This window comes from Oncorhynchus mykiss, chromosome 16, assembly GCF_013265735.2.
Source record: "Oncorhynchus mykiss isolate Arlee chromosome 16, USDA_OmykA_1.1, whole genome shotgun sequence".
Lineage (NCBI taxonomy): Eukaryota > Metazoa > Chordata > Actinopteri > Salmoniformes > Salmonidae > Oncorhynchus > Oncorhynchus mykiss.
In genome coordinates, this window is record NC_048580.1 from 62,925,937 (window position 1) to 62,952,221 (window position 26,285).

At 45.1% G+C, this 26,285-nt stretch overlaps 1 protein-coding gene across 1 annotated transcript; it reads left to right on the top strand.

Annotated features, from left to right (window-relative positions):
* Positions 1–1,062: 1,062 nt before the first annotated feature.
* LOC110492516 (EMILIN-3) lies at positions 1,063–25,568 on the top strand. The gene is made up of 6 exons (XM_036947531.1): positions 1,063–1,850; positions 16,139–16,261; positions 17,969–18,294; positions 18,404–18,741; positions 18,978–19,325; positions 22,176–25,568. Exons 1-6 carry the CDS (start codon positions 1,651–1,653, stop codon positions 23,316–23,318), a joined length of 2,478 nt encoding a protein of 825 aa, XP_036803426.1. The 5' UTR covers positions 1,063–1,650; the 3' UTR covers positions 23,319–25,568.
* Positions 25,569–26,285: the final 717 nt, after the last annotated feature.

Below are 26,285 nucleotides of genomic sequence, written 5' to 3' on the forward strand. Positions count from 1 at the left end.
GAGAGGGATGGGGGCGTATAGGAAGGAGGGAGTGGGGGACCGAGAGAAAGAAACAGAGAAGGAAGTGGAAGGTAGATATGAGGGAGGGGTAGAGAGAGAGAGAGAGAGAGAGAGAGAGAGAGAGAGAGAGAGAGAGAGAAAGAGAAAGAGAGAGAGAGGGGAAAGCCTGCTGCTGCAAGAGCTGGTGTGTGTGGGGAAGAAGAGAGAGAGGTAGGGGGTAAAGGGGGAAGGAGGGGTAAAGGGAATGAGGGGTTAAGGAGGGGTAAAGGGAATGAGGGGTTAAGGAGGGGTAAAGGGAATGAGGGGTTAAGGAGGGGTAAAGGGAAGGAGGGGTTAAGGAGGGGTAAAGGGAAGGAGGGGTTAAGGAGGGGTAAAGGGAATGAGGGGTTAAGGAGGGGTAAAGGGAATGAGGGGTTAAGGAGGGGTAAAGGGAAGGAGGGGTTAAGGAGGGGTAAAGGGAATGAGGGGTTAAGGAGGGGTAAAGGGAAGGAGGGGTTAAGGAGGGGTGAAGGGAAGGAGGAGTTAAGGAGGGGTAAAGGGAAGGAGGGGTTAAGGAGGGGTAAAGGGAAGGAGGGGTTAAGGAGGGGTAAAGGGAAGGAGGGGTTAAGGAGGGGTAAAGGGAATGAGGGGTTAAGGAGGGGTAAAGGGAAGGAGGGGTTAAGGAGGGGTAAAGGGAAGGAGGGGTTAAGGAGGGGTAAAGGGAAGGAGGGGTTAAGGAGGGGTAAAGGAAAGGAGGGGTTAAGGAGGGGTAAAGAGGAAAGAGGGTAAGTTAGGTGGGTGCTGGCCTGGATTGCTCTGTTTTTCGATTTGAGTCTGGTTGGAGAGAGAGAGAGATAGTGAGAGAGAGAGAGAGAGAGAGCGAGAGAGAGAGAGAGAAGAGAGAGAAGAGAGAGAGAGAAGAGAGAAGAGAGAGAGAGAAAGAGAGAAGTGAGAGAGAAAAAAATAGGGGTTGTTCCCCTGTGTCTGGGCTGGGCAACATGTCAGGCCAGGGGTAGGGGCTGGGGTTTGGGAGGGATATGCAAATGACTGCTGCCTGTCAGCCTGCCCCCTCAGAGTCAGTAGTGGAGCACGCTGATCCACACACCTCACACACACACACACACACCCACACAGCATACAGAAGGCTGGGGGAGCTTAGTCAGCACGTCCCCCGCTCACTCACACACTCGTGTTTGTGTATGGAGCTGTGGCATTCCTAGAGACCATCTCTATCTCTCCTCTGTCTGTCTCCCCCTTTTTCACCTGTCCTTTACTTTACATTTGGTTGTGCTCTCTCCCTCCTTATTTCCCTCTTCCCTTCTCCATCTCATTCTCTAGGTTTTCTTCTGTTCTGCCTATTGCTGGCAGCTGTCTGGGAGAGATGTGTTGAAGAAGAGAGATGCAGGACAGGTCAGATTGCTGTTGACACTGCAGATGTTTGGACTAGAGGTTTCCCTCAGGGCTGACTGAAGACAAGACAACAACACTGCAGAGGTTTGGACTAGAGGTTTCCCTCAGGGCTGACTGAAGACAAGACAACAACACTGCAGGCACCTGACACACAGCTCTTTTTTAAAATCTCCTTTCTAGATATTCCTTAATCATTTATATTGGTCCTCCTTTTTGGTGATTTTCCACGGGTGCTATTTTGGCAGCCTCTACAAAGAGAAAATGAGGTCCAGGTTTTCTCAAGCTGCTCTGCAGCCCTTTATTCTAGGAGTATTCCTGTCACTGGTGGACACCAAAGGAACCTTCTATGGAACAGGCCATGGGAACCCGTTCTTTGGAGGAAGTCATGGCAACAGATACAACCTGTACAAGGCTGGAGTCAACCCACAGTACACCCCAGGGAAACCCATGACCCGCCACAAGTAAGTGCATCTCCTGAAACTGCGTCTAGCTTCAACTTTACTAGTCATACATTTATACAGCACCACTCCAAGTGATTTACAAGGCAATAAGGATTTCCATGGCAAATAGAATATGGGCTTATAGCTCTTTTCCACATGAATCTTATATCTTAACCCATGTCACGGATGGGTAATACAAATATGCTTTCGGTTACTGTATCGCTTCAATAACACTGGCTGAATTGACTCTGTTTCTCTCTCTCTCACACACCGTCAGCCTATCTCTGCAGTTAAAACCATCTGTGACTGAAGATAAACGTTATGAAGAAACAATGACATGCTGCATTATGGAGACAAAGAGCTCATTATAAGAGGAGAGCTGAGCTGATGTCAGGGGTATTGATCTTCTGAGCTTTGTGTGTTTGTGCACGTGCACACGGACGTGTGTGTGTGTGTGTGTGTGTGTGTGTGTGTGTGTGTGTGTGTGTGGGAGCTCAATTAGAAGCAGACATACAGCTGGGTACCCCTAGCCAGATGGGAGTGATGCTAATAGAAGTCTAAACCAGTACCAAGGCTTGTTGCTTTTGGATTCTGTTTTAGTCATGTAGTAATTCACAGCTCAATTCAATCAAACCCTTATTGAGGTATGATATATTTTGTGAAGGGAAAACCTACTACTACTACTACTACTACCTGACAGGCTTCCCTCACGTTGAGTCTTGGGGCTTGTGTCAAAATAAGAAGTGTGTCTATGCTGGCTAAAGTTTGGTCATGAAGACATGACTGTGGTGAATTTGATTGAATTCCAGCCTCAGTGTAATTCAATACCAGGCTACAGTAGATTTACAGTAAGGGGTAAACATGTGGGGACATACTTTGTGCTCCGACGCAAGTAAAGCTTTTGATCTCTTCTAGTCACCACCAAATACTTACCCAAGTGATAAAATAGCTGGCTCTGGGGGGATAATCTCTCGCTCCACTTCCTGTGGTTCTCTCCCTCTTTTTATTATAAAACCTAAAAAAAACATAGGAATTGTTAGGTTGTTTGTCCCTGGGGTCTTTCTGCTGTCTCCTTTCTCTCATTCTCCTGCTTGGCTTCCCCTGAGAGATGGACCACTCTGGACAGCTCCCTGCTGTTTTCCTCTACCAGCCCCAGCAGACAGAGCCTGGTCTGGCCCTACTTAGACTTTACCCTCACCCTCCTCATCACTCCCTCACCCTTCCATCACCCCCTCTTTACTCACCACTCCCTCACCCTTTACCTCACCCTCCTCCCTCCTCCCTACTCACCACTCCCTCACCCTTTACCTCACCCTCCTCCCTCCTCCCTACTCACCACTCCCTCACCCTTCCCTCACCCTCCTCTTTACTCACCACTCCCTCACCCTCACCCCTCCTACACCCTACTCCTTCCTCACCCCTCCTACACCCTCACCCCTCCCTCACCCTACTCCCTTCTCACCCTAATTCTCCAAGCAGACAGACCCTGACCCAGCCCGACGTAGTCTTTATTCCGACTCTTAACCCGCCTCTATCACCCGCCTCACCCATACCCAGAGGTGGAAAGTAATAATTGAGTAGCTTTTCCAATTACTTTTTGCAGTATTTTTCAAAGTATGTAATTTGACTTCTACTTGAGCAGGATATTTCAGTATTCTTTCCACCCCTGGTGAGGGAGTGAAAGGGAGTTTGTGAGTGAGTGAGGGAGTGCGTGAGGGAAAGAGGGAGTGAGTGCAGTGAGGGAAAGAGTGTGAATGGGTGAGTGAGTGAATGTCAGCCGGTCCCATGGAGAAACAGAGGGGTGAACGAGGGATTGAATGGGTGAAAGAATTAGACATGTTTATTTCTGGAGTCTAAAGTATATTGAAGTCTGGCAATTTTATTGTTTATGCACCTCATTTTGCATTGCATTTTTATTTATTAAAACATTTGAATTGCTTTGAATGTTTAATGTTAATTGCATATTTTTGACAAATCCTTAGTTTTCTTTTACATACAGATGTACCTTATTGCAACTCATATAAGAAAACGTAGTTCCTACTGTACATTCGTTTCCTCTCTTCCTTTTTCAATGTAATGCATTGAAAAGATAATGTGTAACAATGTTCAGGTAACCTTAGAAATATTTGCTAATTATCAAGGTCAAATTGTTTATTTTTTTAAAAAGTAACTCAATTACTTTTTCTCTGAGTACTTTTTAAATGAGCTACTTTTTACTGTAATTGAAGTAACGACACTTCTACTAGAGCAGGATAGTTCAGTTGTCAAGGCTCAGGAGAAGACACTAATGCAGACACTTTCAAAGTCACAAAAGTTTATTACAAAAACAGGGGGGCAGGCTCAGGGCAGGCAGAGGTCAGTAATCCAGGGTGGTGTGACAAGGTACAGAACGGCAGGCAGGCTCAGGGTCAGGGCAGGCAGAATGGTCAAAACCGGGAAAACAGAAACTAGAGAAAGATAGGAGCACTGGAAAACCGCTGGTAGCCTTGACGAAACAAAACGAACTGGCAACAGACAAACAGAGAACCCAGGTATAAATACACTGGGGATAATGGGGAAGATGTGCGAGACCTGGAGGGGGGTGGAGACAAGCACAAAGACAGGTGAAACAGATCAGGGTGTGACATCAGTACTCTTTCCCCACCCGCCCTTATCCTTACCCTTATCCTTTCCTCACATTAATTGACCCAGAGAGGTCTCTCCTAATGTTGTCTTTATCCTGCCCTAATCCATATATTCACCACACCATTCCTCACTAGATCTCACTCACTCTCTCTCCCTTTCCTCAGTCTCTCTACCCTCACCCTCAATCAATCACTCGCTCACTACCTCTCCCTCCCCCTCTTCTTCAACCACCTTCCTCCTTGTCATTCCGTCTCACCCTCAACCTCCCCCTTCCTCCCGCTCACCCTCAACCTCCCTCCCTATCACTCCATCTCACCCTCAACCTCCCCCTTCCTCCCTATCCCTCCCTCCCTATCACTCCATCTCACCCTCAACCTCCCCCTTCCTCCCTATCCCTCCCTCTCACCCACAACCTCCCCCTTCCTCCCTATCCCTCCATCTCATCCTTGCCTTACATCTCCATAGAGACAGTAGGTGTTTTACAGTGAAGTCTAAAATGGTTGAAATGCCACTGCAACTGTGCTGTCACGAGACAGGGCCTAGTGCTCCTTTATAGTGGCAGATTATTTGGTTTACAACAGGGACACTGATGCCAATAGGTTTAAATATACACACAGGAACACACACATATGCATTTCCAGATTCATGGTCTATAACCGTGGCATAGGAGCAGAATAGGCACTTGAACCCCTGCAGCCAATGAGTCTCTAAAGAGTTGAGTGTGGCAATCTTTAATTCTTTGCCTTTAGCTGCAGTGGAGACATAGTTGAAGGTAAACAAAAAGAGACAGGTGGACATCTATCTATCCTCCAGTTGTATTAATAGGCTGTCTAACTCACCCAGGTCATACAGGACCCTGGGGATCTGTCACAGGCAAACAGCCACCGTAGATATATGACTTCAGTTGGTGTCTGGGGCAGTGGATATGCACTATATAACCGAAAGTATGTGGGCACCTGCTCGTCAAACATCTCACTACAAAATCATGGGCATTAATATGGAGTTGGTCCCCCCTTTACTGCTATAACAGCCTCCACTCTTCTAGGAAGGCTTTCCACTAGATGTTGGAACAAATTAACAAGGTACACCTGCATTCCAGGTGACTACCTCATGAAGCTGGCTGAGGGAATGCCAAGAGTGTGCAAAGCTGTCATCAAGGCAAAGGGTGGCTACTTTGAAGAATCTCAAATATAGAACATATTTTAATTGTTTTTAGTTTTTATTACCACATGATTCCATGTTATTTCATAGTTTTGATGTCTTCACAATTATTCCACAGTGTGGAAAATTGTAAAAATTAAGATCATGAGTAGGCGTGTCCAAACTTTTGACTGGTACTTTACTTTAATAATATCACACGCGCTGCAATGAGCCTGTGTGTGTGTGTGTGTGTGTGTGTGTGTGTGTGTGTGTGTGTGTGTGAGCGAGATTATCTGGAATTTCTAACACCTAGAAATACCAGTAATAACATAACACACATGTACAAAGCTACATAACAAAATACATTTATTTCCGTAGGCTACTAGTCACTACATGGAATTAACACGTTCTCCATCTAGTCTTCACCCGTTGGTGCGTTGGCCGTTTTTCTTGTTTTGCTTTTAACTGTCTTGTTGCAATGGAGCATGTGATTTGACAGCCGTTCAGTCCCATTCATGCCGACTATTTCCTGGTGGGAGGGAATGTGGCCCTCTCCTCATTGGTAGTAACAAGGTAGACAATGATCACAATGCCTACAACTGGACTGCATGGGGACTTACACAGACCATAGAGGGCTACAGGGGGAGTATTGGGGAAAATGTTTGTTTGCACTCCAACTTAGCTCATTGGGATGTTGTTTGTGGTGTATTCTACTGCTGCCATGTTTCTGTCTTCATTTTAACATAACTCCAGAAATGTAGTGGTTGCAGACACAGCATTCAGAGGGAGGGCTCCACAGGAAACTTATGGAGTGCGGCCCCAAGCTAGATTCACATGGGACTGTATGGTCCTGTGTCATTCATCTCAAACCAACCAGTCAAGCCAATTCAATGCAAGTTTAGCGTTTTGAGGTATTTCCATGTGAAAATATCATGGGATGCTGCTTATGATGGTACTGCTTTTTGCTTGGTCGTGTTCTGTTTTGTTGGTGGCCCTACTCACTGATGGTACTGCTTTTTGCTTGGTCGTGTTCTGTTTTGTTGGTGGCCCTACTCACTGATGGTACTGCTTTTTGCTTGGTCGTGTTCTGTTTTGTTGGTGGCCCTACTCACTGATGGTACTGCTTTTTGCTTGGTCGTGTTCTGTTTTGTTGGTGGCCCTACTCACTGATGGTATTGCTTTTTGCTTGGTCGTGTTCTGTTTTGTTGGTGGCCCTACTCACTGATGGTACTGCTTTTTGCTTGGTCGTGTTCTGTTTTGTTGGTGGCCCTACTCACTGATGGTACTGCTTTTTGCTTGGTCGTGTTCTGTTTTGTTGGTGGCCCTACTCACTGATGGTACTGCTTTTTGCTTGGTCGTGTTCTGTTTTGTTGGTGGCCCTACTCACTGATGGTACTGCTTTTTGCTTGGTCGTGTTCTGTTTTGTTGGTGGCCCTACTTACTGATGGTACTGCTTTTTGCTTGGTCGTGTTCTGTTTTGTTGGTGGCCCTACTCACTGATGGTACTGCTTTTTGCTTGGTTGTGTTCTGTTTTGTTGGTGGCCCTACTCACTGATGGTACTGCTTTTTGCTTGGTCGTGTTCTGTTTTGTTGGTGGCCCTACTCACTGATGGTACTGCTTTTTGCTTGGTCGTGTTCTGTTTTGTTGGTAGCCCTACTCACTGATGGTACTGCTTTTTGCTTGGTTGTGTTCTGTTTTGTTGGTGGCCCTACTCACTGATGGTACTGCTTTTTGCTTGGATGTGTTCTGTTTTGTTGGTGGCCCTACTCACTGATGGTACTGCTTTTTGCTTGGTTGTGTTCTGTTTTGTTGGTGGCCCTACTCACTGATGGTACTGCTTTTTGCTTGGTTGTGTTCTGTTTTGTTGGTAGCCCTACTCACTGATGGTACTGCTTTTTGCTTGGTTGTGTTCTGTTTTGTTGGTGGCCCTACTCACTGATGGTACTGCTTTTTGCTTGGTTGTGTTCTGTTTTGTTGGTGGCCCTACTCACTGATGGTACTGCTTTTTGCTTGGTTGTGTTCTGTTTTGTTGGTGGCCCTACTCACTGATGGTACTGCTTTTTGCTTGGTCGTGTTCTGTTTTGTTGGTGGCCCTACTTACTGATGGTACTGCTTTTTGCTTGGTTGTGTTCTGTTTTGTTGGTGGCCCTACTCACTGATGGTACTGCTTTTTGCTTGGTCGTGTTCTGTTTTGTTGGTGGCCCTACTTACTGATGGTACTGCTTTTTGCTTGGTTGTGTTCTGTTTTGTTGGTGGCCCTACTCACTGATGGTACTGCTTTTTGCTTGGTTGTGTTCTGTTTTGTTGGTGGCCCTACTCACTGATGGTACTACTTTTTGCTTGGTTGTGTTCTGTTTTGTTGGTGGCCCTACTCACTGATGGTACTGCTTTTTGCTTGGTCGTGTTTTGTTTTGTTGGTGGCCCTACTCACTGATGGTACTGCTTTTTGCTTGGTCGTGTTCTGTTTTGTTGGTGGCCCTACTCACTGATGGTACTGCTTTTTGCTTGGTCGTGTTCTGTTTTGTTGGTGGCCCTACTTACTGATGGTACTGCTTTTTGCTTGGTCGTGTTCTGTTTTGTTGGTGGCCCTACTCACTGATGGTACTGCTTTTTGCTTGGTCGTGTTCTGTTTTGTTGGTGGCCCTACTCACTGATGGTACTGCTTTTTGCTTGGTCGTGTTCTGTTTTGTTGGTTGCCCTACTCACTGATGGTACTGCTTTTTGCTTGGTTGTGTTCTGTTTTGTTGGTGGCCCTACTCACTGATGGTACTGCTTTTTGCTTGGTCGTGTTCTGTTTTGTTGGGGGCCCTACTCACTGATGGTACTGCTTTTTGCTTGGTCGTGTTCTGTTTTGTTGGTGGCCCTACTCACTGATGGTACTGCTTTTTGCTTGGTTGTGTTCTGTTTTGTTGGTGGCCCTACTCACTGATGGTACTGCTTTTTGCTTGGTTGTGTTCTGTTTTGTTGGTGGCCCTACTCACTGATGGTACTGCTTTTTCCTTGGTCGTGTTCTGTTTTGTTGGTGGCCCTACTCACTGATGGTAAACAAATATTACAGTGTTGAAAAACTTCTTCGGGATCGGTGTCCCTTCCACGGGACGGTTGAGCTAACGTAGGCTAATGCAATTATCATGAGGTTGTAAGTAACAATAACATTTCCCAGGACATGGACACGTCTGATATGGGCAGAAAGCTTAAATTCTTGTTAATCTAACTGCCCTGTCCAGTTTACAGTAGCTATTACAGTGAAAGAATACGATGCTATTGTTTGAGGAGAGTGCGCAATTTTGAACATGAAAAGTTATTAATAAACAAATTAGGCACATTTGGGCAGTCTTGATACAACATTTTGAACAGAAATAATATGGTTCATTGGATCAGTCTAAAGCTTTACACATACACTGCTGCCATCTAGTGGCCAGAATCTAAATTGCAGCTGGGCTGGAATAATACATTATGGCCTTTCTCTTGCATTTCAAAGATGGTAGAAAAAAATACATAAGAACAGTGTTTTTTTCTTCTTTGTATTATCTTTTACCAGATCTATTGGGTTGTATTCTCCTACATTCCTTTCACATTTCCATAACCTGTTTTGTGTTTCCTTTCAAATGGTACCAAGAATATGCATATCCTTGCTTTTGGGCCTGAGCTAGAAGCAGTATGTCATTTTAGGCAATCATTTTTAAAAAGGGGCGGGTTCTTAAGAGTCAGCTGATTCTCACAAACATCTTGTCAATAGACTCTGAAAATGGTTATGTGAGCCAGACCCAGATATGGGTACCAGTGGGTAGGGGGCATAGGCTATACTGGGTCTGTCTGTCTGTCCGTCCGTCTGTCTGTCCGTCCATCTGATAAACTTGACAATTACAAGTTGTGTATACAGTATATTGTTAGATTTGCAGAGATGACAGCAGTGATAGATATTCTTGACATTCTCCAAGATCAAATCAAAACAAATCTTACTTGTCACATACCACGAATACAACAGGTGTAGACTTTACAGTGAAATGCTTACTTACACGCCCTCAACCAACATTGCAGTAAAGAAAAATAAGTGTCAAGAAAGTATTTACTAAAATAAACTGAAGTAAAAACGATAGACAAAGTAAAAAGCCTTTTGGACCTAGAATTGGTGCTCTGGTACCACTTGCTGTGTTGTAGCAGAGAGAACAGTTTATGACTAAGGTGGCTGGTATCTTTTGCAATTTTTAGGGCCTTCCTCTGACAGTGCCTGGTATAGACATCCTGGATGGCAGGAAGCTTGGCCCCAGTGATGTACTGGGACGTAGGGTGTTGCGGTTGGAGGCAGAGCAGTTGCCATTCCAGGCGGTGATGCAAACAGTCAGGATGCTCTCGATGGTGCAACTGTAGAACTTTTGGAGGATCTGAGGACCCATGCCAAATCTTTTCAGTCTCCTGAGGGGAAATAGGCATTGTTGTGCCCTCTTCACGACTGTCTTGGTGTGTTTGGACCATGATAGTTTGTTGGTGATGTGGACACCAAGGAACTTGAATATCTCAATCTGCTCCAGTACAGCCCTGTCGATGAGAATGGGGCTGTAGAGGCTTTGACATGGATGCATTCAGCTATAGTCAACTCTGCTGTTGTGTGCTGTATGGGTCCATAACGGAGAACCAGAGGTTAGAAATAACTTTTTAATACTCTTTAATATATCTCAATAAGCAGCTGAGCTTGTCACTATGAGTTTTATACTGCTTTCTCTTTGCTCACTCATAATGTGAAGTAGATGTCCGACAGACAGGCATGCATTATACTGTAGCAAACACGACATACTTTCCCACGATGGCAGTCATTTTACTCTCGGACTGCAATCCCTTAGTTTTAGTAGCTATAGCCTAAAGTAGATTAAATGCATCAGGAAATACCTTGGGCTAAAGAGAGGTATTTAAATGGGCTAGCATAAGAACTGCCAGTATTTGAGTCTTACTGTGCTTCCAAAAGTAAACAAGCTATAGGAAATGCACTGTATACTTCTGAGCTGAGTTCTGGAAAAACAGTACCTGCATCGTTTAATTGTTCTAAGACAGGGATGGGCAACTGTGGTCCGCAGGACCCCTTTTCAAGGCTCTTTGATATATTTATTGGGGGGGCTCAACTTACTTTAATTTTTCTAAATTTGGTTGTGCATCATCTATTTATCTCTCGTTATGTAAGTCACTGATTAGCCCACGCCAGCTAACATTTTTCAGATTGCTAAGTTAGTTTAGTGGCCAGCAATGTAAACTCGTATCATGACTGAATAACCTGCTGCGGGACCCCTATTGATTGTTTCACTCAGATATCATATAAAAAACTGCACCTGCATCATTTCATTGTTCTAAGACAGGGACGGCCAGGAATTTAGTTATAAAATTGCAAAATGTTTATAATTGCACAAAATGTCCTCTAAAATGAGGGGGGGGGGGGGCAACTGCGGCCCCTCGTGATGAGTTTCAGAAGAGAGAGAAAGAGAGACCGAGAGATAGAGAGACCGAAGGAAAGAGAGAGAGAGATCAGGAAAGAGATTTTGGGGATCATATGCAAGACTGATCATACATTGAAACTTTTTGGAAAGTTTCTTCCCTGGTCCACAAATAAATCTGTTTGAGGGACAGATAGGCAGGACCCTTGCTGTTGAGAACAACATGTTCAAATCACACTTCACATTGTCACTACAACTATGGAAGACAGCAAGAGAAGGTGTAGAATTTTCAATGTTGGACATAAAAGACAGTAAAAACAGGAGGAAATCAGCAGTGATTTCAATTTAAGAAATCTGTCCAAGTATTTCCACGCATCATAGAGTGACACGTCATCGTATACAAATGTTAGCAAGGTTTGAACGTATGTTATAGGCAAACATATCTGTTTGGCTTCTTACAAATGATTAGTAATTATGTTTCAGGTCCTCCAACCACCCACTCCAGAAAAGTTGATGATCCCTGGAGCATAGTGTTTGGGGAGGAGAGAGATTGTGAGAAAGTTAGGAAATTAAATATAAATTGAGAAAGAGAGAATGAGGAGGAGGAGGAGGAGGAGGAGCAGAGAAAGAAGGAGAACTAAGAAAAGGGGGAGATGGATTGAGAGGTGAGTTGTTTTGGGAGAGGTTGAGGGACTACTTGCAATAATATTTGCCAAAGCGCTCCATAGGAGAGTTTGAAAGGGAATTATCCTTTCCCCTTCGGAGACTCAGAGGGGATTTAGGAACTATAAGGATATACTGGAAATATTTACAGTGGGACCAGACCTACACCAGAAAAATGACTTACTCACAGGCTGAATCACACAATTGGCTAGCGTCAAACCCAATTTTGATAAACTCCCATATCTACTGGGTGAAATACCAGTGTGCCATCACAGTAGCACAATATGTGACCTGTTGCCACGAGAAAAGGGCAACCGGTGAAGAACAAACACCATTGTAAATACAACCCATATTTATGTTTATTTATTTTCCATTTTGTACTTTAACTATTTGCACATCGTTACAACACTGTACTTAATATGACATTTGAACTTTTGTGAGTGTAATGTTTACTGTTAAATTTGTATTGTTTTTTTCACTTTTGTTTATTATCTACTTCACTTGCTTTAGCAATGTTAACATATGCCAATAAAGCCCTTAAATTAAATTGAGAGAGAGAGAGAGAGAGAGAGAGAGAGAGAGAGAGAGAAGTATTGGGAGAAAGGGTGAGGAAGGGGCTGTGCTCTGTCTTTTGGGAGAGGTTGGGGGGAGTGGTGTGAGGTGAGGCATAGAGAGAAAGAGGGTGAGGCAGGGTGGGGTAAGGTTGAAGAGGAAGGTTTGTTTTGAGGAGAGAGCTTGGAAGGTGAGATATCTGTTTTGGGTAGTGTGGAATGGTTGAAAAGAATGACGAGAGAACTGTCTTTCAGGCAATAGCATGTAGGGTTATCGACAGATCTCTGTTGTGTACACATCTCTGAGGATGAAGATGGAAAGACTGAGAACAGTGTGAAGTTTAATCCTCTCATCTCAGATCCTGGATCAGTCCATCCCTGTTCCCCAGAGTCAGGATTAACGCAGTTTTACCACAATTTAATCCTCTCATCTCAGATCCTGGATCAGTCCATCCCTGTTCCCCAGAGTCAGGATTAACGCAGTTTTACCACAATTTAATCCTCTCATCTCAGATCCTGGATCAGTCCATCCCTGTTCCCCAGAGTCAGGATTAACGCAGTTTTACCACAGTTTAATCCTCTCATCTCAGATCCTGGATCAGTCCATCCCTGTTCCCCAGAGTCAGGATTAACGCAGTCTTACCACAATAGACCAAGTCCAAATTCTCAGTACCAGGACAGCAGCTGAGCCAATCACTCACTCACTCTCACACACACACACACACACAGCTGTGAAGCCCTTGTAATCTTTACGGCTCTTGCTTTGCGGTCTCAGTGGTTGTGAGGCGAGGAGGTCAGATCTCTAGTAAGTGTGTGTGTGTGTGTGTGTGTGTGTGTGTGTGTGTGTGGTGCTGTTCTCAGGTTTATCTCTTCATCTCCATTAACGTTCTCTGTTTCTCATTGACCCTATTTGCTGCTTTCCAAAGCAGATGGATTGGCCTTGAGGTGCTCTGGCCCGAATCACTGTCTGTAGAGAGACACACTGAGTTCACAGTATCTTAGCTCTCTCTCTCACACTCTCTTTCTCTCTCTCACTTTCATGCTCCCCCACTCTCACTTTTTACCCTCCCTCCATCTCTCTGTCTCACTCTCTCTCTGTATGTCTTTGAGACACCTGCTAGGAATGAATAACACACAGAGACCCAAATTACATTGACAGACCCATGAAATGGGGGGCTGGAGAGAAGGGAGGAGGAGAAGAGGGGGTAAAAAAAAGGGGGGGGTGACAAGTTGGAGAGAAAGGAGAGAGTAAGTTTGAGGAGAAAGTAGAGGAAAAGGGAATGGGAGAAGGATGAGGGAGAGGGAGGCTAATCAGAGTGGAGGAAGTAAGGAGAAGGAGGAGGGGAGAGAGGGATGAAAGCAAGCAGGGAAAGAAGGAGAGGAGGGGAGCAGAGGCTTTCTGGTGGCTGTGCCCATTTGGATTCCTGGTCTTTAGGCCTCAGTGATAAGAATCTGAAGGTTGCTCACTCAGCCCAGATGTGCACCTGACAAAGAAATCTGGGAGTGTAGTCTGTTTTCCCTCCTCCATCTGACACCACACACACAAACACAGTCCCCTTTCCATCAGCTGTCAATCACCTTAACTTCTTAACCCTAAAACAGGCCTTCTCCTTGCACTCTCATGAATTAACCAATAACAAGAAGTAAAGCTGTTTCATACTGTCAATATATCCAGCCTTTATAGGGAGGAAACTACCAGCATAAAATCCTCTTCAGCATTTTACTGTATGATTCTAAAACCAGTTGTATGTTGTGCATTTTACTGTATGATTCTAAAACCAGTTGTATGTTGTGCATTTTACTGTATGATTCTAAAACCAGTTGTGATGTTGTGCATTTTACTGTATGAATCTAAAACCAGTTGTGATGTTGTTCATTTTACTGTATGATTCTAAAACCAGTTGTGATGTTGTGCATTTTACTGTATGATTCTAAAACCAGTTGTATGTTGTGCATTTTACTGTATGATTCTAAAACCAGTTGTATGTTGTGCATTTTACTGTATGATTCTAAAACCAGTTGTATGTTGTGCATTTTACTGTATGATTCTAAAACCAGTTGTGATGTTGTGCATTTTACTGTATGATTCTAAAACCAGTTGTATGTTGTGCATTTTACTGTATGATTCTAAAACCAGTTGTATGTTGTGCATTTTACTGTATGATTCTAAAACCAGTTGTGATGTTATGCATTTTACTGTATGATTCTAAAACCAGTTGTGATGTTGTGCATTTTACTGTATGATTCTAAAACCAGTTGTGATGTTGTGCATTTTACTGTATGATTCTAAAACCAGTTGTATGTTGTGCATTTTACTGTATGATTCTAAAACCAGTTGTATGTTGTGCATTTTACTGTATGATTCTAAAACCAGTTGTGATGTTGTGCATTTTACTGTATGATTCTAAAACCAGTTGTATGTTGTGCATTTTACTGTATGATTCTAAAACCAGTTGTGATGTTATGCATTTTACTGTATGATTCTAAAACCAGTTGTATGTTGTGCATTTTACTGTATGATTCTAAAACCAGTTGTGATGTTGTGCATTTTACTGTATGATTCTAAAACCAGTTGTATGTTGTGCATTTTACTGTATGATTCTAAAACCAGTTGTGATGTTGTGCATTTTACTGTATGATTCTAAAACCAGTTGTATGTTGTGCATTTTACTGTATGATTCTAAAACCAGTTGTATGTTGTGCATTTTACTGTATGATTCTAAAACCAGTTGTGATGTTGTGCATTTTACTGTATGATTCTAAAACCAGTTGTGATGTTGTGCATTTTACTGTAAAGGAGGTCTTCTACATGAGTGTGGGTGTGAGGGGATGTGTGTGTTCATGTTTGCCTTTGTCTGTGTACGTGTGCACAGTGATTCGCATGTGTACTTTCTTGCTTTTTGTTATTTTGAGAAAATGGACACAGACTTTTCCAAGGGCACAATATATCTCTCCCACTAGAAAGTGGCGTTAGTGCAGTCCATTGACTCGAAGAACATCCCATAATACTTCACCAGGTCAGGTCACACGACAGCACAGCTAACCACTTCCTTGACGACGCACACCCCGGCAACAGGTTTCCTGCTCTGTATGAAAGGAGCCCAGTCATTCCTGCTCCAGTCCCCTATCAATAGAGTCAACACATGGAGAGAGCGAGAGTTCACACACACACACACACACACACACACACACACACACACACACACACACACACGAGAGAGAGAGAAAGCTAAGGGATGCCTAAACCAATAAGGCAGTGGTTTCTCATAATTTCCGACAGCCTGTCCTCTCTCTTTGCCCCATGAACCTGTTAACTTGGCATACACACACTTCTCTGCCTCAAACGTATTCCCTCATTTTCCTCCAAAACACTTCTGTGTGCCCTGGAACTGCTGTGGAGCAGTGCTACGTTTCACACTTAATAATAAGTATCCCTTGGAACCCCAACAACATCTAACGTCCTATAGAAGCCGGAGCACTGCTTCCTGTGTGGACCGGCCTAGGAACATTTAGCAGTTACTATAGTTGCACTGGCGTCAAAGTGACAGAATGAGCCTGCAGAGCATCTTGGAGACAGTCGATGGCTGAGTCTCAACAACACATATGTCTTCATGTAGGATTTTGGCCTCAAGTATAGTAAATGCGGGAATCAGTGTCATTGGAAATGTCTAACATGGGCCAGAATTCAACTTGATTTTCATCTCTGCACTTTCAGAAAGTGTGGTACGGAATGAGTGAATTCCAACCTTGGCCATTGTGAAGAGCTGCTGTGTGTGCTGGAGTGGCAACCGTCACTAATGCTGTTATGGACAGAGTTCTACAGGAGAAACAGCATTAGCTTGAGGACTTGATGATATCCTGTTGTTGTTTTTGTCGTTATTGATATTCTCTCTCTTTTTCTATTAGAAACCACTGTGCGTATGTGGTCCAGAAGAACATCACGTGTACGACGCAGGACGGTATGGACACTTACGTGACAGCAGAGTACACAACCAAGTGCATCTGGGGGCAGAAGTGTCCTGTCGTCATGTAAGTACACTTCACTTGCTCACGCGCACACATTTACGCTGACTCAGCGCACACATTTACACTGACTCAGCGCACACATTTACACTGACTCAGCGCACACACACACAGGCACACATACTCAGCGCACACATTTACACTGACTCAGCGCACACACACACAGGCACACATACTCACATGCAATCATCACATACGCTGCTGCTACTCGGTTATTCATACTGTATCCTGATGCCTAGTTACCTTACCCCACCACTCCAGTATCCCTGTATATTAAATATGGTAAATATGGTATTGGCACTGACCCTGTATATAGCTTACTTACTTTTAATAGCTCACTTCTTTTTTTATGGAACTATTGCATTGTTGGGAAAGGACAATTAAAACATAAAACTGGAAACTATATAATTACTGTAGAGAATTCAGACCCAGCAGCCTCTGACACTCATACGAACTGTAAGAGGGGGCTGAAAAGGATACTGACAATGAGACTCAACCATTGTTGTACACTTTCCATGTATTTTTGACGAGCATGGCAATGCAGTCAGTGTGCTTTGCATTTGGACCAATGATATATATAAATCATGGATGACTGACAGGGGGCGCTGTTTGGAAACAATCGTGCAGCCATGATGGTACTCCTATTGCAAACAAGATTTTGGAAGCTTTAGAATGACATGTTATAATATCTACATTCGTTTTTGACGAGTATATTCTATTACATACACCTTATTGCATACTTTAAAATTATATTATGAGAACTAATCATTTAAAAAAAAAAAATTGGTTAAAAATCTTTTCCTTTGTGTTTTTTGTGCTGCCCTCTGGTGGTGTGAGTGTGTACTACTAGTTAACGCCATACTGTCCCCCCAGCTGCACACCCAACTGTCTTGTTTTGTCAGTGGCTCTGTGACTCTGAACCGGCCACAGGGGTTTGAAAGTGTTGTTTGACCATTTATTTTCATCCCAGTGGATTATAAACAAACATATATTATGGTAATTCATGTAATGAGGGTGTGAGCTGGGATGTCATATTCTCTCTGGTGTGACTGAAGCCTCTCAAAGGTCCTCTGTAGTGACCTCAAAGAGATAAATAGTCAAAGGATTTCTACTTCAAATAAAATGGAGGGAATCAGAAAGACAATTTTGTTTTTCAATGACAACCTACCCTGGCCAAATCCTCCCCTAACCCGGACGACACTGGACCAATTCTGCGCTGCCCTATGAGACTCCCAATCACGGCCGGTTGTGATACAGTCCGGAATTTGAACCAGGGTCTGTAGTGACAGCTCTAGCACTGAGATACAGTGCCTTGGACCACTGTGCCACTTGGGAGATGGAGGGAACGTGAGAGAAAGAAAGAGAGTAGAGATTACTGTTCTTCATTAGAAGAGTAGTGTAGACCCTTTAGTGAGATAACAGGCGTAGTGAGGGTAATAAACCTGTTAACAATCCCTCACCTGAGCCTGTATAATCTCCACACTACACCATCTCTTTATCCCCTAATCTACTGTTTATACCCTCCACCATCTCATTATACACACCCTAATCCTTTGATCTATCCTGTCCTGTCCTCTCCTCCCATCTCACTTCCTAATCTCTTATCATCTGCTCTCTCCTCCTCTCCATCCTCCACTCTTTCTCTCTCCATCCTCCACTTCTGCTCTCTCCTCCTCTCCATCTTCCACTCCTGCTCTCCATCCTCCACTCCAGGTACCGGACCTTCTACAAGCCTAAATACAAGGTGGGTTATAAAACCATCACTGAGCTGGAGTGGAGGTGCTGTCCTGGCTACTCTGGAGAGAACTGTTACGATGGACCCACCTCCCTGCCCGATATGATGCCCCCCTTCAGGGGTGGTGCCCCCCACCGCCCAGGAACGAAGGGATACCCTCACGGGCAGCCCCGACCCCCCTTGGACCACAAACCTGTCCCTGGGGGGGCTAATTTGGAGCCTGGGAGGCCCTTCCCAAATCAGCCTGATAGTAGACCCATTCCCACTGGACAACTTCCCACCGGGAACGGCAAACCCAACTATGGTCAGACCAGACAGGGGTGGAATATTAACCTATTTATATTTTCAAACTCTGATTTACTCTTCCCTTTCCTTTCCTTGCCCTATGTAATCATCATTTTCTTTCTCTCTAGGTTATAAGGTTGGTGTTAGTGGAGAGCGTCTGGACCGTATGGAGGTGGACCTGCGTCATCTAACCCAGGGTCTGGACATTCTGAACGGGGTGGTGGCTGGCCTGGAGGACCGTCTGCGCCTCTCTCTCCGGGAGGATACCACCAAGATGCTGGGCTCCCTGCTCTCCAGTGCCCCCCGTCTCTCTGACTCTTCCGTTGGCTTCGGGGTTATCCCAGACGGGACTCCAGACGGCCTGAAGGGGGGAGAGGGTTTCCCGGGGTTTGGGGATCTGGCTGGGAAGGTGACGGAGGTGAAGGATGAGCTCAGAGCCAAGGGACACATGCTGGAGGAGATACAGGTGGGTGCTAAGGTTTTGTGATTAGAATAGTTTATGCTAGATTATGGAAATGTAGAAAAACAAGTCATGTCCAAATCAGTAATCAAACTTGTGGCACAATGCCAATCAGAACAATCCTGAATCTCACACTGAGATTCTGTACATCTTTGACTCCGCACTGACCTATTTCCACACAATGTCAAGAGTTTGAGGAAAGTGCTACCTAAAACTAAACCATTGTCATTCTCATTCATTAGGGTATGGTTCTGGGCCATGACTGGCAGCTGAAGAGGATGTTGGAAGCTGCGACCGGCAGGCCCATCCCTGGATCGGGCTCTCCCACCATCATGGAGCTGCTGGATGCTAAGCTTGCTGGCGTCCGCGCTGAGATCCTGGACGGCTTCGAGAGGCGTCTGTCTGGCCTGGAGAACCACTGTGAGGAGAGGATAGGAGAGGTCCAGAGACAGTGTCATAATGAACACATGAACGGACAGGAACAGATTCAGCAGTCACTGGACGGCAGAGAGACTGGCCTGAGAGAGGAGCTGGGTACTCTGCAGGCCCAAATACAGGGACTGACCCTCACTGAGAGCTGCTGCGGACAGGTACCAATTCACTTTGGGGCTCTATTCAATCCATATAGCTGAAATTTAAAGGCAATCGTCCCGCTTTAGCAGAGAATGCATTCACAGTAAATGCTGCATATGACAGCTCAATCGAAAATGTACTTTACATTTCTATCACACAATCTGTAACACACAATCTGTAAATTTTTATTTTTTTATTTTTTTATTTCACCTTTATTTAACCAGGTAGGCAAGTTGAGAACAAGTTCTAATTTACAACTGCAACCTGGCCAAGATAAAGCAAAGCAGTTCGACACATACAACGACACAGAGTTACACATGGAGTAAAACAAGCATACAGTCAATAATACAGTATAAACAAGTCTATATACGATGTGAGCAAATGAGGTGAGAGAAGGGAGGTAAAGGCAAAAAGGCCATGGTGGCAAAGTAAATACAATATAGCAAGTAAAACACTGGAATGGTAGATTTGCAATGGGAGAATGTGCAAAGTAGAAATACAAATAATGGGGTGCAAAGGAGCAAAATAAATAAATAAATTAAATACAGTAGGGAAAGAGGTAGTTGTTTGGGCTAAATTATAGGTGGGCTATGTACAGGTGCAGTAATCTGTGAGCTGCTCTGACAGTTGGTGCGTAAAGCTAGTGAGGGAGATGAAGAATTGGTTTTGGGGGTGACTAGAGAGATATACCTGCTGGAGCGTGTGCTACAGGTGGGAGATGCAATGGTGACCAGCGAGCTGAGATAAGGGGGGACTTTACCTAGCAGGGTCTTGTAGATGACATGGAGCCAGTGGGTTTGGCGACGAGTATGAAGCGAGGGCCAGCCAACGAGAGCGTACAGGTCGCAATGGTGGGTAGTGTATGGGGCTTTGGTGACAAAACGGATTGCACTGTGATAGACTGCATCCAATTTGTTGAGTAGGGTATTGGAGGCTATTTTGTAAATGACATCGCCAAAGTCGAGGATTGGTAGGATGGTCAGTTTTACAAGGGTATGTTTGGCAGCATGAGTGAAGGATGCTTTGTTGCGAAATAGGAAGCCAATTCTAGATTTAACTTTGGATTGGAGATGTTTGATATGGGTCTGGAAGGAGAGTTTACAGTCTAACCAGACACCTAAGTATTTGTAGTTGTCCACGTATTCTAAGTCAGAGCCGTCCAGAGTAGTAATGTTGGACAGGCGGGTAGGTACAGGTAGCGATCGGTTGAAGAGCATGCATTTAGTTTTACTTGTATTTAAGAGCAATTGGAGGCCACGGAAGGAGAGTTGTATGGCATTGAAGCTTGCCTGGAGGGTTGTTAACACAGTGTCCAAAGAAGGGCCAGAAGTATACAGAATGGTGTCGTCTGCGTAGAGGTGGATCAGAGACTCACCAGCAGCAAGAGCGACCTCATTGATGTATACAGAGAAGAGAGTCGGTCCAAGAATTGAACCCTGTGGCACCCCCATAGAGACTGCCAGAGGTCCGGACAGCAGACCCTCCGATTTGACACACTGAACTCTATCAGAGAAGTAGTTGGTGAACCAGGCGAGGCAATCATTTGAGAAACCAAGGCTGTCGAGTCTGCCGATGAGGATGTGGTGATTGACAGAGTCGAAAGCCTTGGCCAGATCAATGAATACGGCTGCACAGTAATGTTTCTTATCGATGGTGGTTAAGATATCATTTAGGACCTTGAGCGTGGCTGAGGTGCACCCATGACCAGCTCTGAAAACAGATTGCATAGCAGAGAAGGTATGGTGAGATTCAAAATGGTCGGTAATCTGTTTGTTGACTTGGCTTTCGAAGACCTTAGAAAGGCATGGTAGGATAGATATGGGTCTGTAGCAGTTTGGGTCAAGAGTGTCACCCCCTTTGAAGAGGGGGGTGACCGCAGCTGCTTTCCAATCTTTGGGAATCTCAGACGACACGAAAGAGATGTTGAACAGGCTAGTAATAGGGGTGGCAACAATTTTGGCAGATCCTTTTAGAAAGAAAGGGTCCAGATTGTCTAGCCCGGCTGATTTGAAGGGGTCCAGATTTTGCAGCTCATTCAGAACATCAGCTGAGCAGATTTGGGAGAAGGAGAATGGGGAAGGCTTGGGCGGGTTGTTGTGGGGGGTGCAGTGCTGTTGACCGGGGTAGGAGTAGCCAGGTGGAAAGCATGGCCAGCCGTAGAAAAATGCTTATTGAAATTCTCAATTATGGTGGATTTATCAGTGGTGACAGTGTTTCCTATCTTCAGTGCAGTGGGCAGCTGTGAGGAGGTGTTCTTATTCTCCATGGACTTTACAGTGTCTCTACAGTGTTTTTTTGAGTTAGTGTTGCAGGAAGCAAATTTCTGCTTGAAAAAGCTAGCCTTGGCTTTTCTAACTGCCTGTGTATAATGGTTTCTAGCTTCCCTGAACAGCTGCATATGACGGGGGCTGTTCGATGCTAATGCAGAACGCCATAGGATGTTTTTGTGTTGGTTAAGGGCAGTCAGGTCTGGGGAGAACCAAGGGCTATATCTGTTCCTGGTTCTAAATTTCTTGAATGGGGCATGTTTATTTAAGATGGTTAGGAAGGCATTTTTAAAAAATATCCAGGCATCCTCTACTGACGGGATGAGATCAATATCCTTCCAGGATACCCCGGCCAGGTCGATTAGAAAGGCCTGCTCGCTGAAGTGTTTCAGGGAGCGTTTTACAGTGATGAGTGGAGGTCGTTTGACCGCTGACCCATTACGGATGCAGGCAATGAGGCAGTGATCGCTGAGATCTTGGTTGAAAACAGCAGAGGTGTATTTAGAGGGCAAGTTGGTTAGGATGATATCTAATGGCTTAAACATGTACATGACTGGCTTATTGCTACACTATATGCCTGACATGTCACTGTCATTGCAGGTGAACAGCCTGTCCCAGCGGGTGTTGATGCTAGAGGAGTCAGTGACGGGGTTAACAGAGTCTCAGCGCCAGCTCCAGGCTGCTCTCACTGACCAGACTATCCACATCGAGACCCTGTTAGAGGCCCGTCTGGAGAACATGGATGCCCGGCTCAATGCCACAGAGTCTGGGGAAGTAGGGGTTGCCAGGGTGCCTTGGGACCTGGACGGCTTCAAGACCCTGGAGGACAAGCTGAAGACCCTGGAGAACAGGGTGTTTGTGGCCGTGGAAGAGCTGAGAAACGCCACCGCCCCAGCTCTGCTGGAGGGTCAGGTGGTGCCCGCCCTGGAGACAGAGATCGAGTCAGTCAGGAGGAGGGTGGAGGGAGACCTGGACGGCATCCAGAAACAGCTCACAGACCTGGAGCTTCTCTGCACCTCCTCCTGCTCCCTCGCAACTACCCCTGAAGGAGGCACGGGGACAGGCCTAGCGGAGGAGGAGTGTGAGGAGGTGGAGAAGAAGGTGTCAGGTCGTCTGGACTCCCACGCCAACCAGCTAGACCATCTCAACACCACGCTGCAGACCCTTCTGAACCGTATCGCCCAGGAGGATGAGGAAGGCTCTGTCCAGGGAGAGATCACCCTCCTCAAGATCAATGTCAACTCTGTCAACCGCACCCTGAAGGGTCTGAGGGACTCTGTTAGCTTGTTCACTAAGGGAGTGGGCCAAGCTAATGCCACATGGACACACAGGGAGAACCAGCTAGCCACCGAGGTCCAGGGCATCACCCAGCTGGTGGGGCGCCAGGCCTCCCTCCTAGGGGCCGGGGAGCGCCGACTAGCCCAGCTGAAGGGGGAACTGGTGGGCCTGAGGAGGAGGCTGGCCGGAGAGCTTCAGGGCTGCTGGAGCACGGCCCTTGGGGTTCAGAGGGAGGTGAAGGAGGTGGATAGTCGTGTGTCCCAGGTGGAGGGACAGTGTGGCAGCCTGGGGGAGCTGGCGGACCACCTGGAGAGGATCAGAGCAGAGCTGGAGAGACATTCTGACTCGTACCTGTCACAGGTGAATGGAACGCTGGCCAGTCACTCTACACAGCTAGCCGAGCTGAAGGGAGAGATCAAAGACTGTGTCGGGAAGGGCTCAGCCAATCATAGGGGAGACCAGTAGCAGCCGAGCTACGGAGAGAGACTTGTGTGTGTCAGTAGTGTGAAGAGGATTCACATTTTCATCTGCTTTCCTTCATCTCCTCTGATGGGAAAGGTGAGAAGAAATTCAGAGCAGGATTCCATCATATTGCTTTGACCTACCCTAACTGTTCAGATCAGGGAAGGAGAGGAGATGAGGAGAAGAGGCTATTTGAAACTATAGACATGCACCCTTGATTGTATAGTTGGGCAATATTTTCCCTAAAGGGATATTTTTGTTGTTGTTTTTCTGATATTTTTGTTGTTTTGACATTTTATTTGGATTTTTAACTGACTTTTTAACTTATATGAAGAAAAGATGGTTGCATTGTTATACTTTACGTATTAGAGATATGTGTAAAACCAATAACAAAAACAAAGTGAATGATGTAAGACTAATGAGCAGCTATGGGTTTCCACTGGCAAACACACTCCACTCTCTGTGTGGACTCTTCCTTTAAAAAGACTGGAGCCTATGTCAACATGAAAGGTGCTATAATATTTGTAAACATTTAGTTTTTTTTTATTGTAAAAAAAGAAATGTATTTCTCCTTAAAGTTTTGTGTTTTCTTCTTTGGTCATTCTGATGTCTAAGACGGAATAGTATTATGCTGAAGAGTTTTGATACTAAGGTGAACTAGTAGCCTGGTCCCAGATCTGTTTGTGCATCTCCATCTCCATTGCTCATTGTCAAGCCAAACAATGAGTGACGGGCAGTTGACATGATGGCACAAACCGACTGGCACTCATACTAGGTCACTGGGCCTACTCATACAAAAAAACCTCACATTACCCATGCAAGCTAAGGTAACTGAACTAAATGACTATCACCCTGTAGAACTCACCTTTGTCATCATGAAGCGCTTTGAGAGTCAAGGACCATACAACCTTCATCTTAAATGACACCCTAGACCCCCTACAATTTGCATACCACCCCAACAGATCCATGTATGATTAAATCGCTTAAGCACTGCACACCGCCCTGTCCCACCTGGACAAGAGGAATACCTGTGTGAGAACGCTGCTCATTGACTACAGCTCAGTTTTCAACACCATAGTGCCCTCCAAGCTCGTCACTAAGCTCATGGCCCTGGGTCTGAAGTCATCCCTGTACAACTGAGTCCTAGACTTCTTGACAGGCCAACATCAGGTGGTGAGGACAGGCAACAACACTTCTGCCATACTGAGCCTCAACACAGTGCTTGCTCATCCCCCTCCTGTACTCCCATGACGGTCTGGCCGATCACGACTCTAACTAAATCATCAAGTTTGCTGACGACACGACAGTGGTAGGCCTGATGACCAGAACAACAAGACAGCCACCAGGGAGGAGGTTAGAGCCCTGGCAAAGTATTTCCAGGAAAATAATCTCTCCATCAACGTCAACAAAGCAGAGGAGCTGATCGTGGACTACATGAAACAGAAGAGGTAGCACGTCCCCATCCACATCCACGGGCCACAGTCTAGAGGTTAAAAAGCTTCAAGTTCCTTGGCTTGCACATCATTGAGGACCTGAAATGGTGCCACCACACCGACACTGTGGTGAAGAAGGCGGAACAGCGCCTCTTCAACTTCAGGCGGCTGAAGAAATTTGTCATGTCACCCGAGCCACGGTCTGTTAACTCTGATACTGTCTAACGGAGAAGGTACAGGTACATCATAGCCCGGACTGAGAGACTGAGAAACAGCTTCTATCACCAGGCCATCACACTGTTGAACAGCCACCACTAGCCGGCTACCTGCCTGATACTCAGCTCTGCATCTTGAAACTAATGTCCCATGTGAGACATTGAACACTGGTAACTTCATATACTGTTTATATACTGTTGCTTACTCACTGTGTATGTATATACTGTATTCTCCATATAGCCCATCCTAATATACCTACTATTGTACATACCATTTTCTTTTCCAAATGACATGCTGTCTATACAAACATCACATATTTATATACTGTAACTGCTCACGCTAATATACAGTATCTTTGGATTATTAATTGGACTAGTTGTGACAGTTCTTGATTTATTGATTATTTGTGTATTTGTAATGTGTTTGAAAGACATTCTACTGCCCTGTTGGAGCTACTAACATAAGACATTCTACTGCCCTGTTGGAGCTACTAACATAAGACATTCTACTGCACTGTTGGAGCTAGTAACATAAGCATTTCACTGCACCTGCTGTAACACTTGCAAATCTACGTATACAACCAATAAACTCTGATTTGATTTGATTTCTCATGTTCTGATGCAGATCTAAGAATAACCAGCAGGAGGCATCAAATCCTCTGATAATGACATAAGTTGTGGTTTATTCTTCAGTATTTCAGTAGTATTTCCAATACACAAGAACAGTATGTTAAACCCTTCCTCCTTATCAGGGACTGCACATTGCATACCATTCACTAAACAGAACAAAATGTTTTCCATGCCAGGTGGACTAGACTGTCAGACTACAGGGTAAACAGGAGGACAGGATGTGACTCAGCACTGTCACCAGGATGGGGAGGCTCCAGAGGAGAATGAAAGGGTGGCAGCGAAAGGAGGGGGAGGACGGGTGAGAGTAGAGAGATGGGAAACACTGCTGTGGTTGGCAGTGTTAGAGATGGAAGGGTGAGAGGGAGGAAGAGGGGGAGGAAGAGAGGAGAGTGTTTGAAGAGCAGATGGATGAACAGGCGTCACTCGTGTCCCTGACAGATATGCAGGCAGGAGTCACAACAAGGCTGTGGAATTACTGATGGAATGCACGCACACACAATATATATATATATATATATATACACACACACACACACACACACAATTGAAGTCAGAAGTTTACATGCACTTAGGTTGGAATCATTAAAACTTGTTTTTCAACCACTCCACAAATTTCTTGTTAACAAACTACAGTTTTGGCAAGTCAGTTAGGACATCTACTTTGTGCATGACACAAGTCATTCTTCCAACAT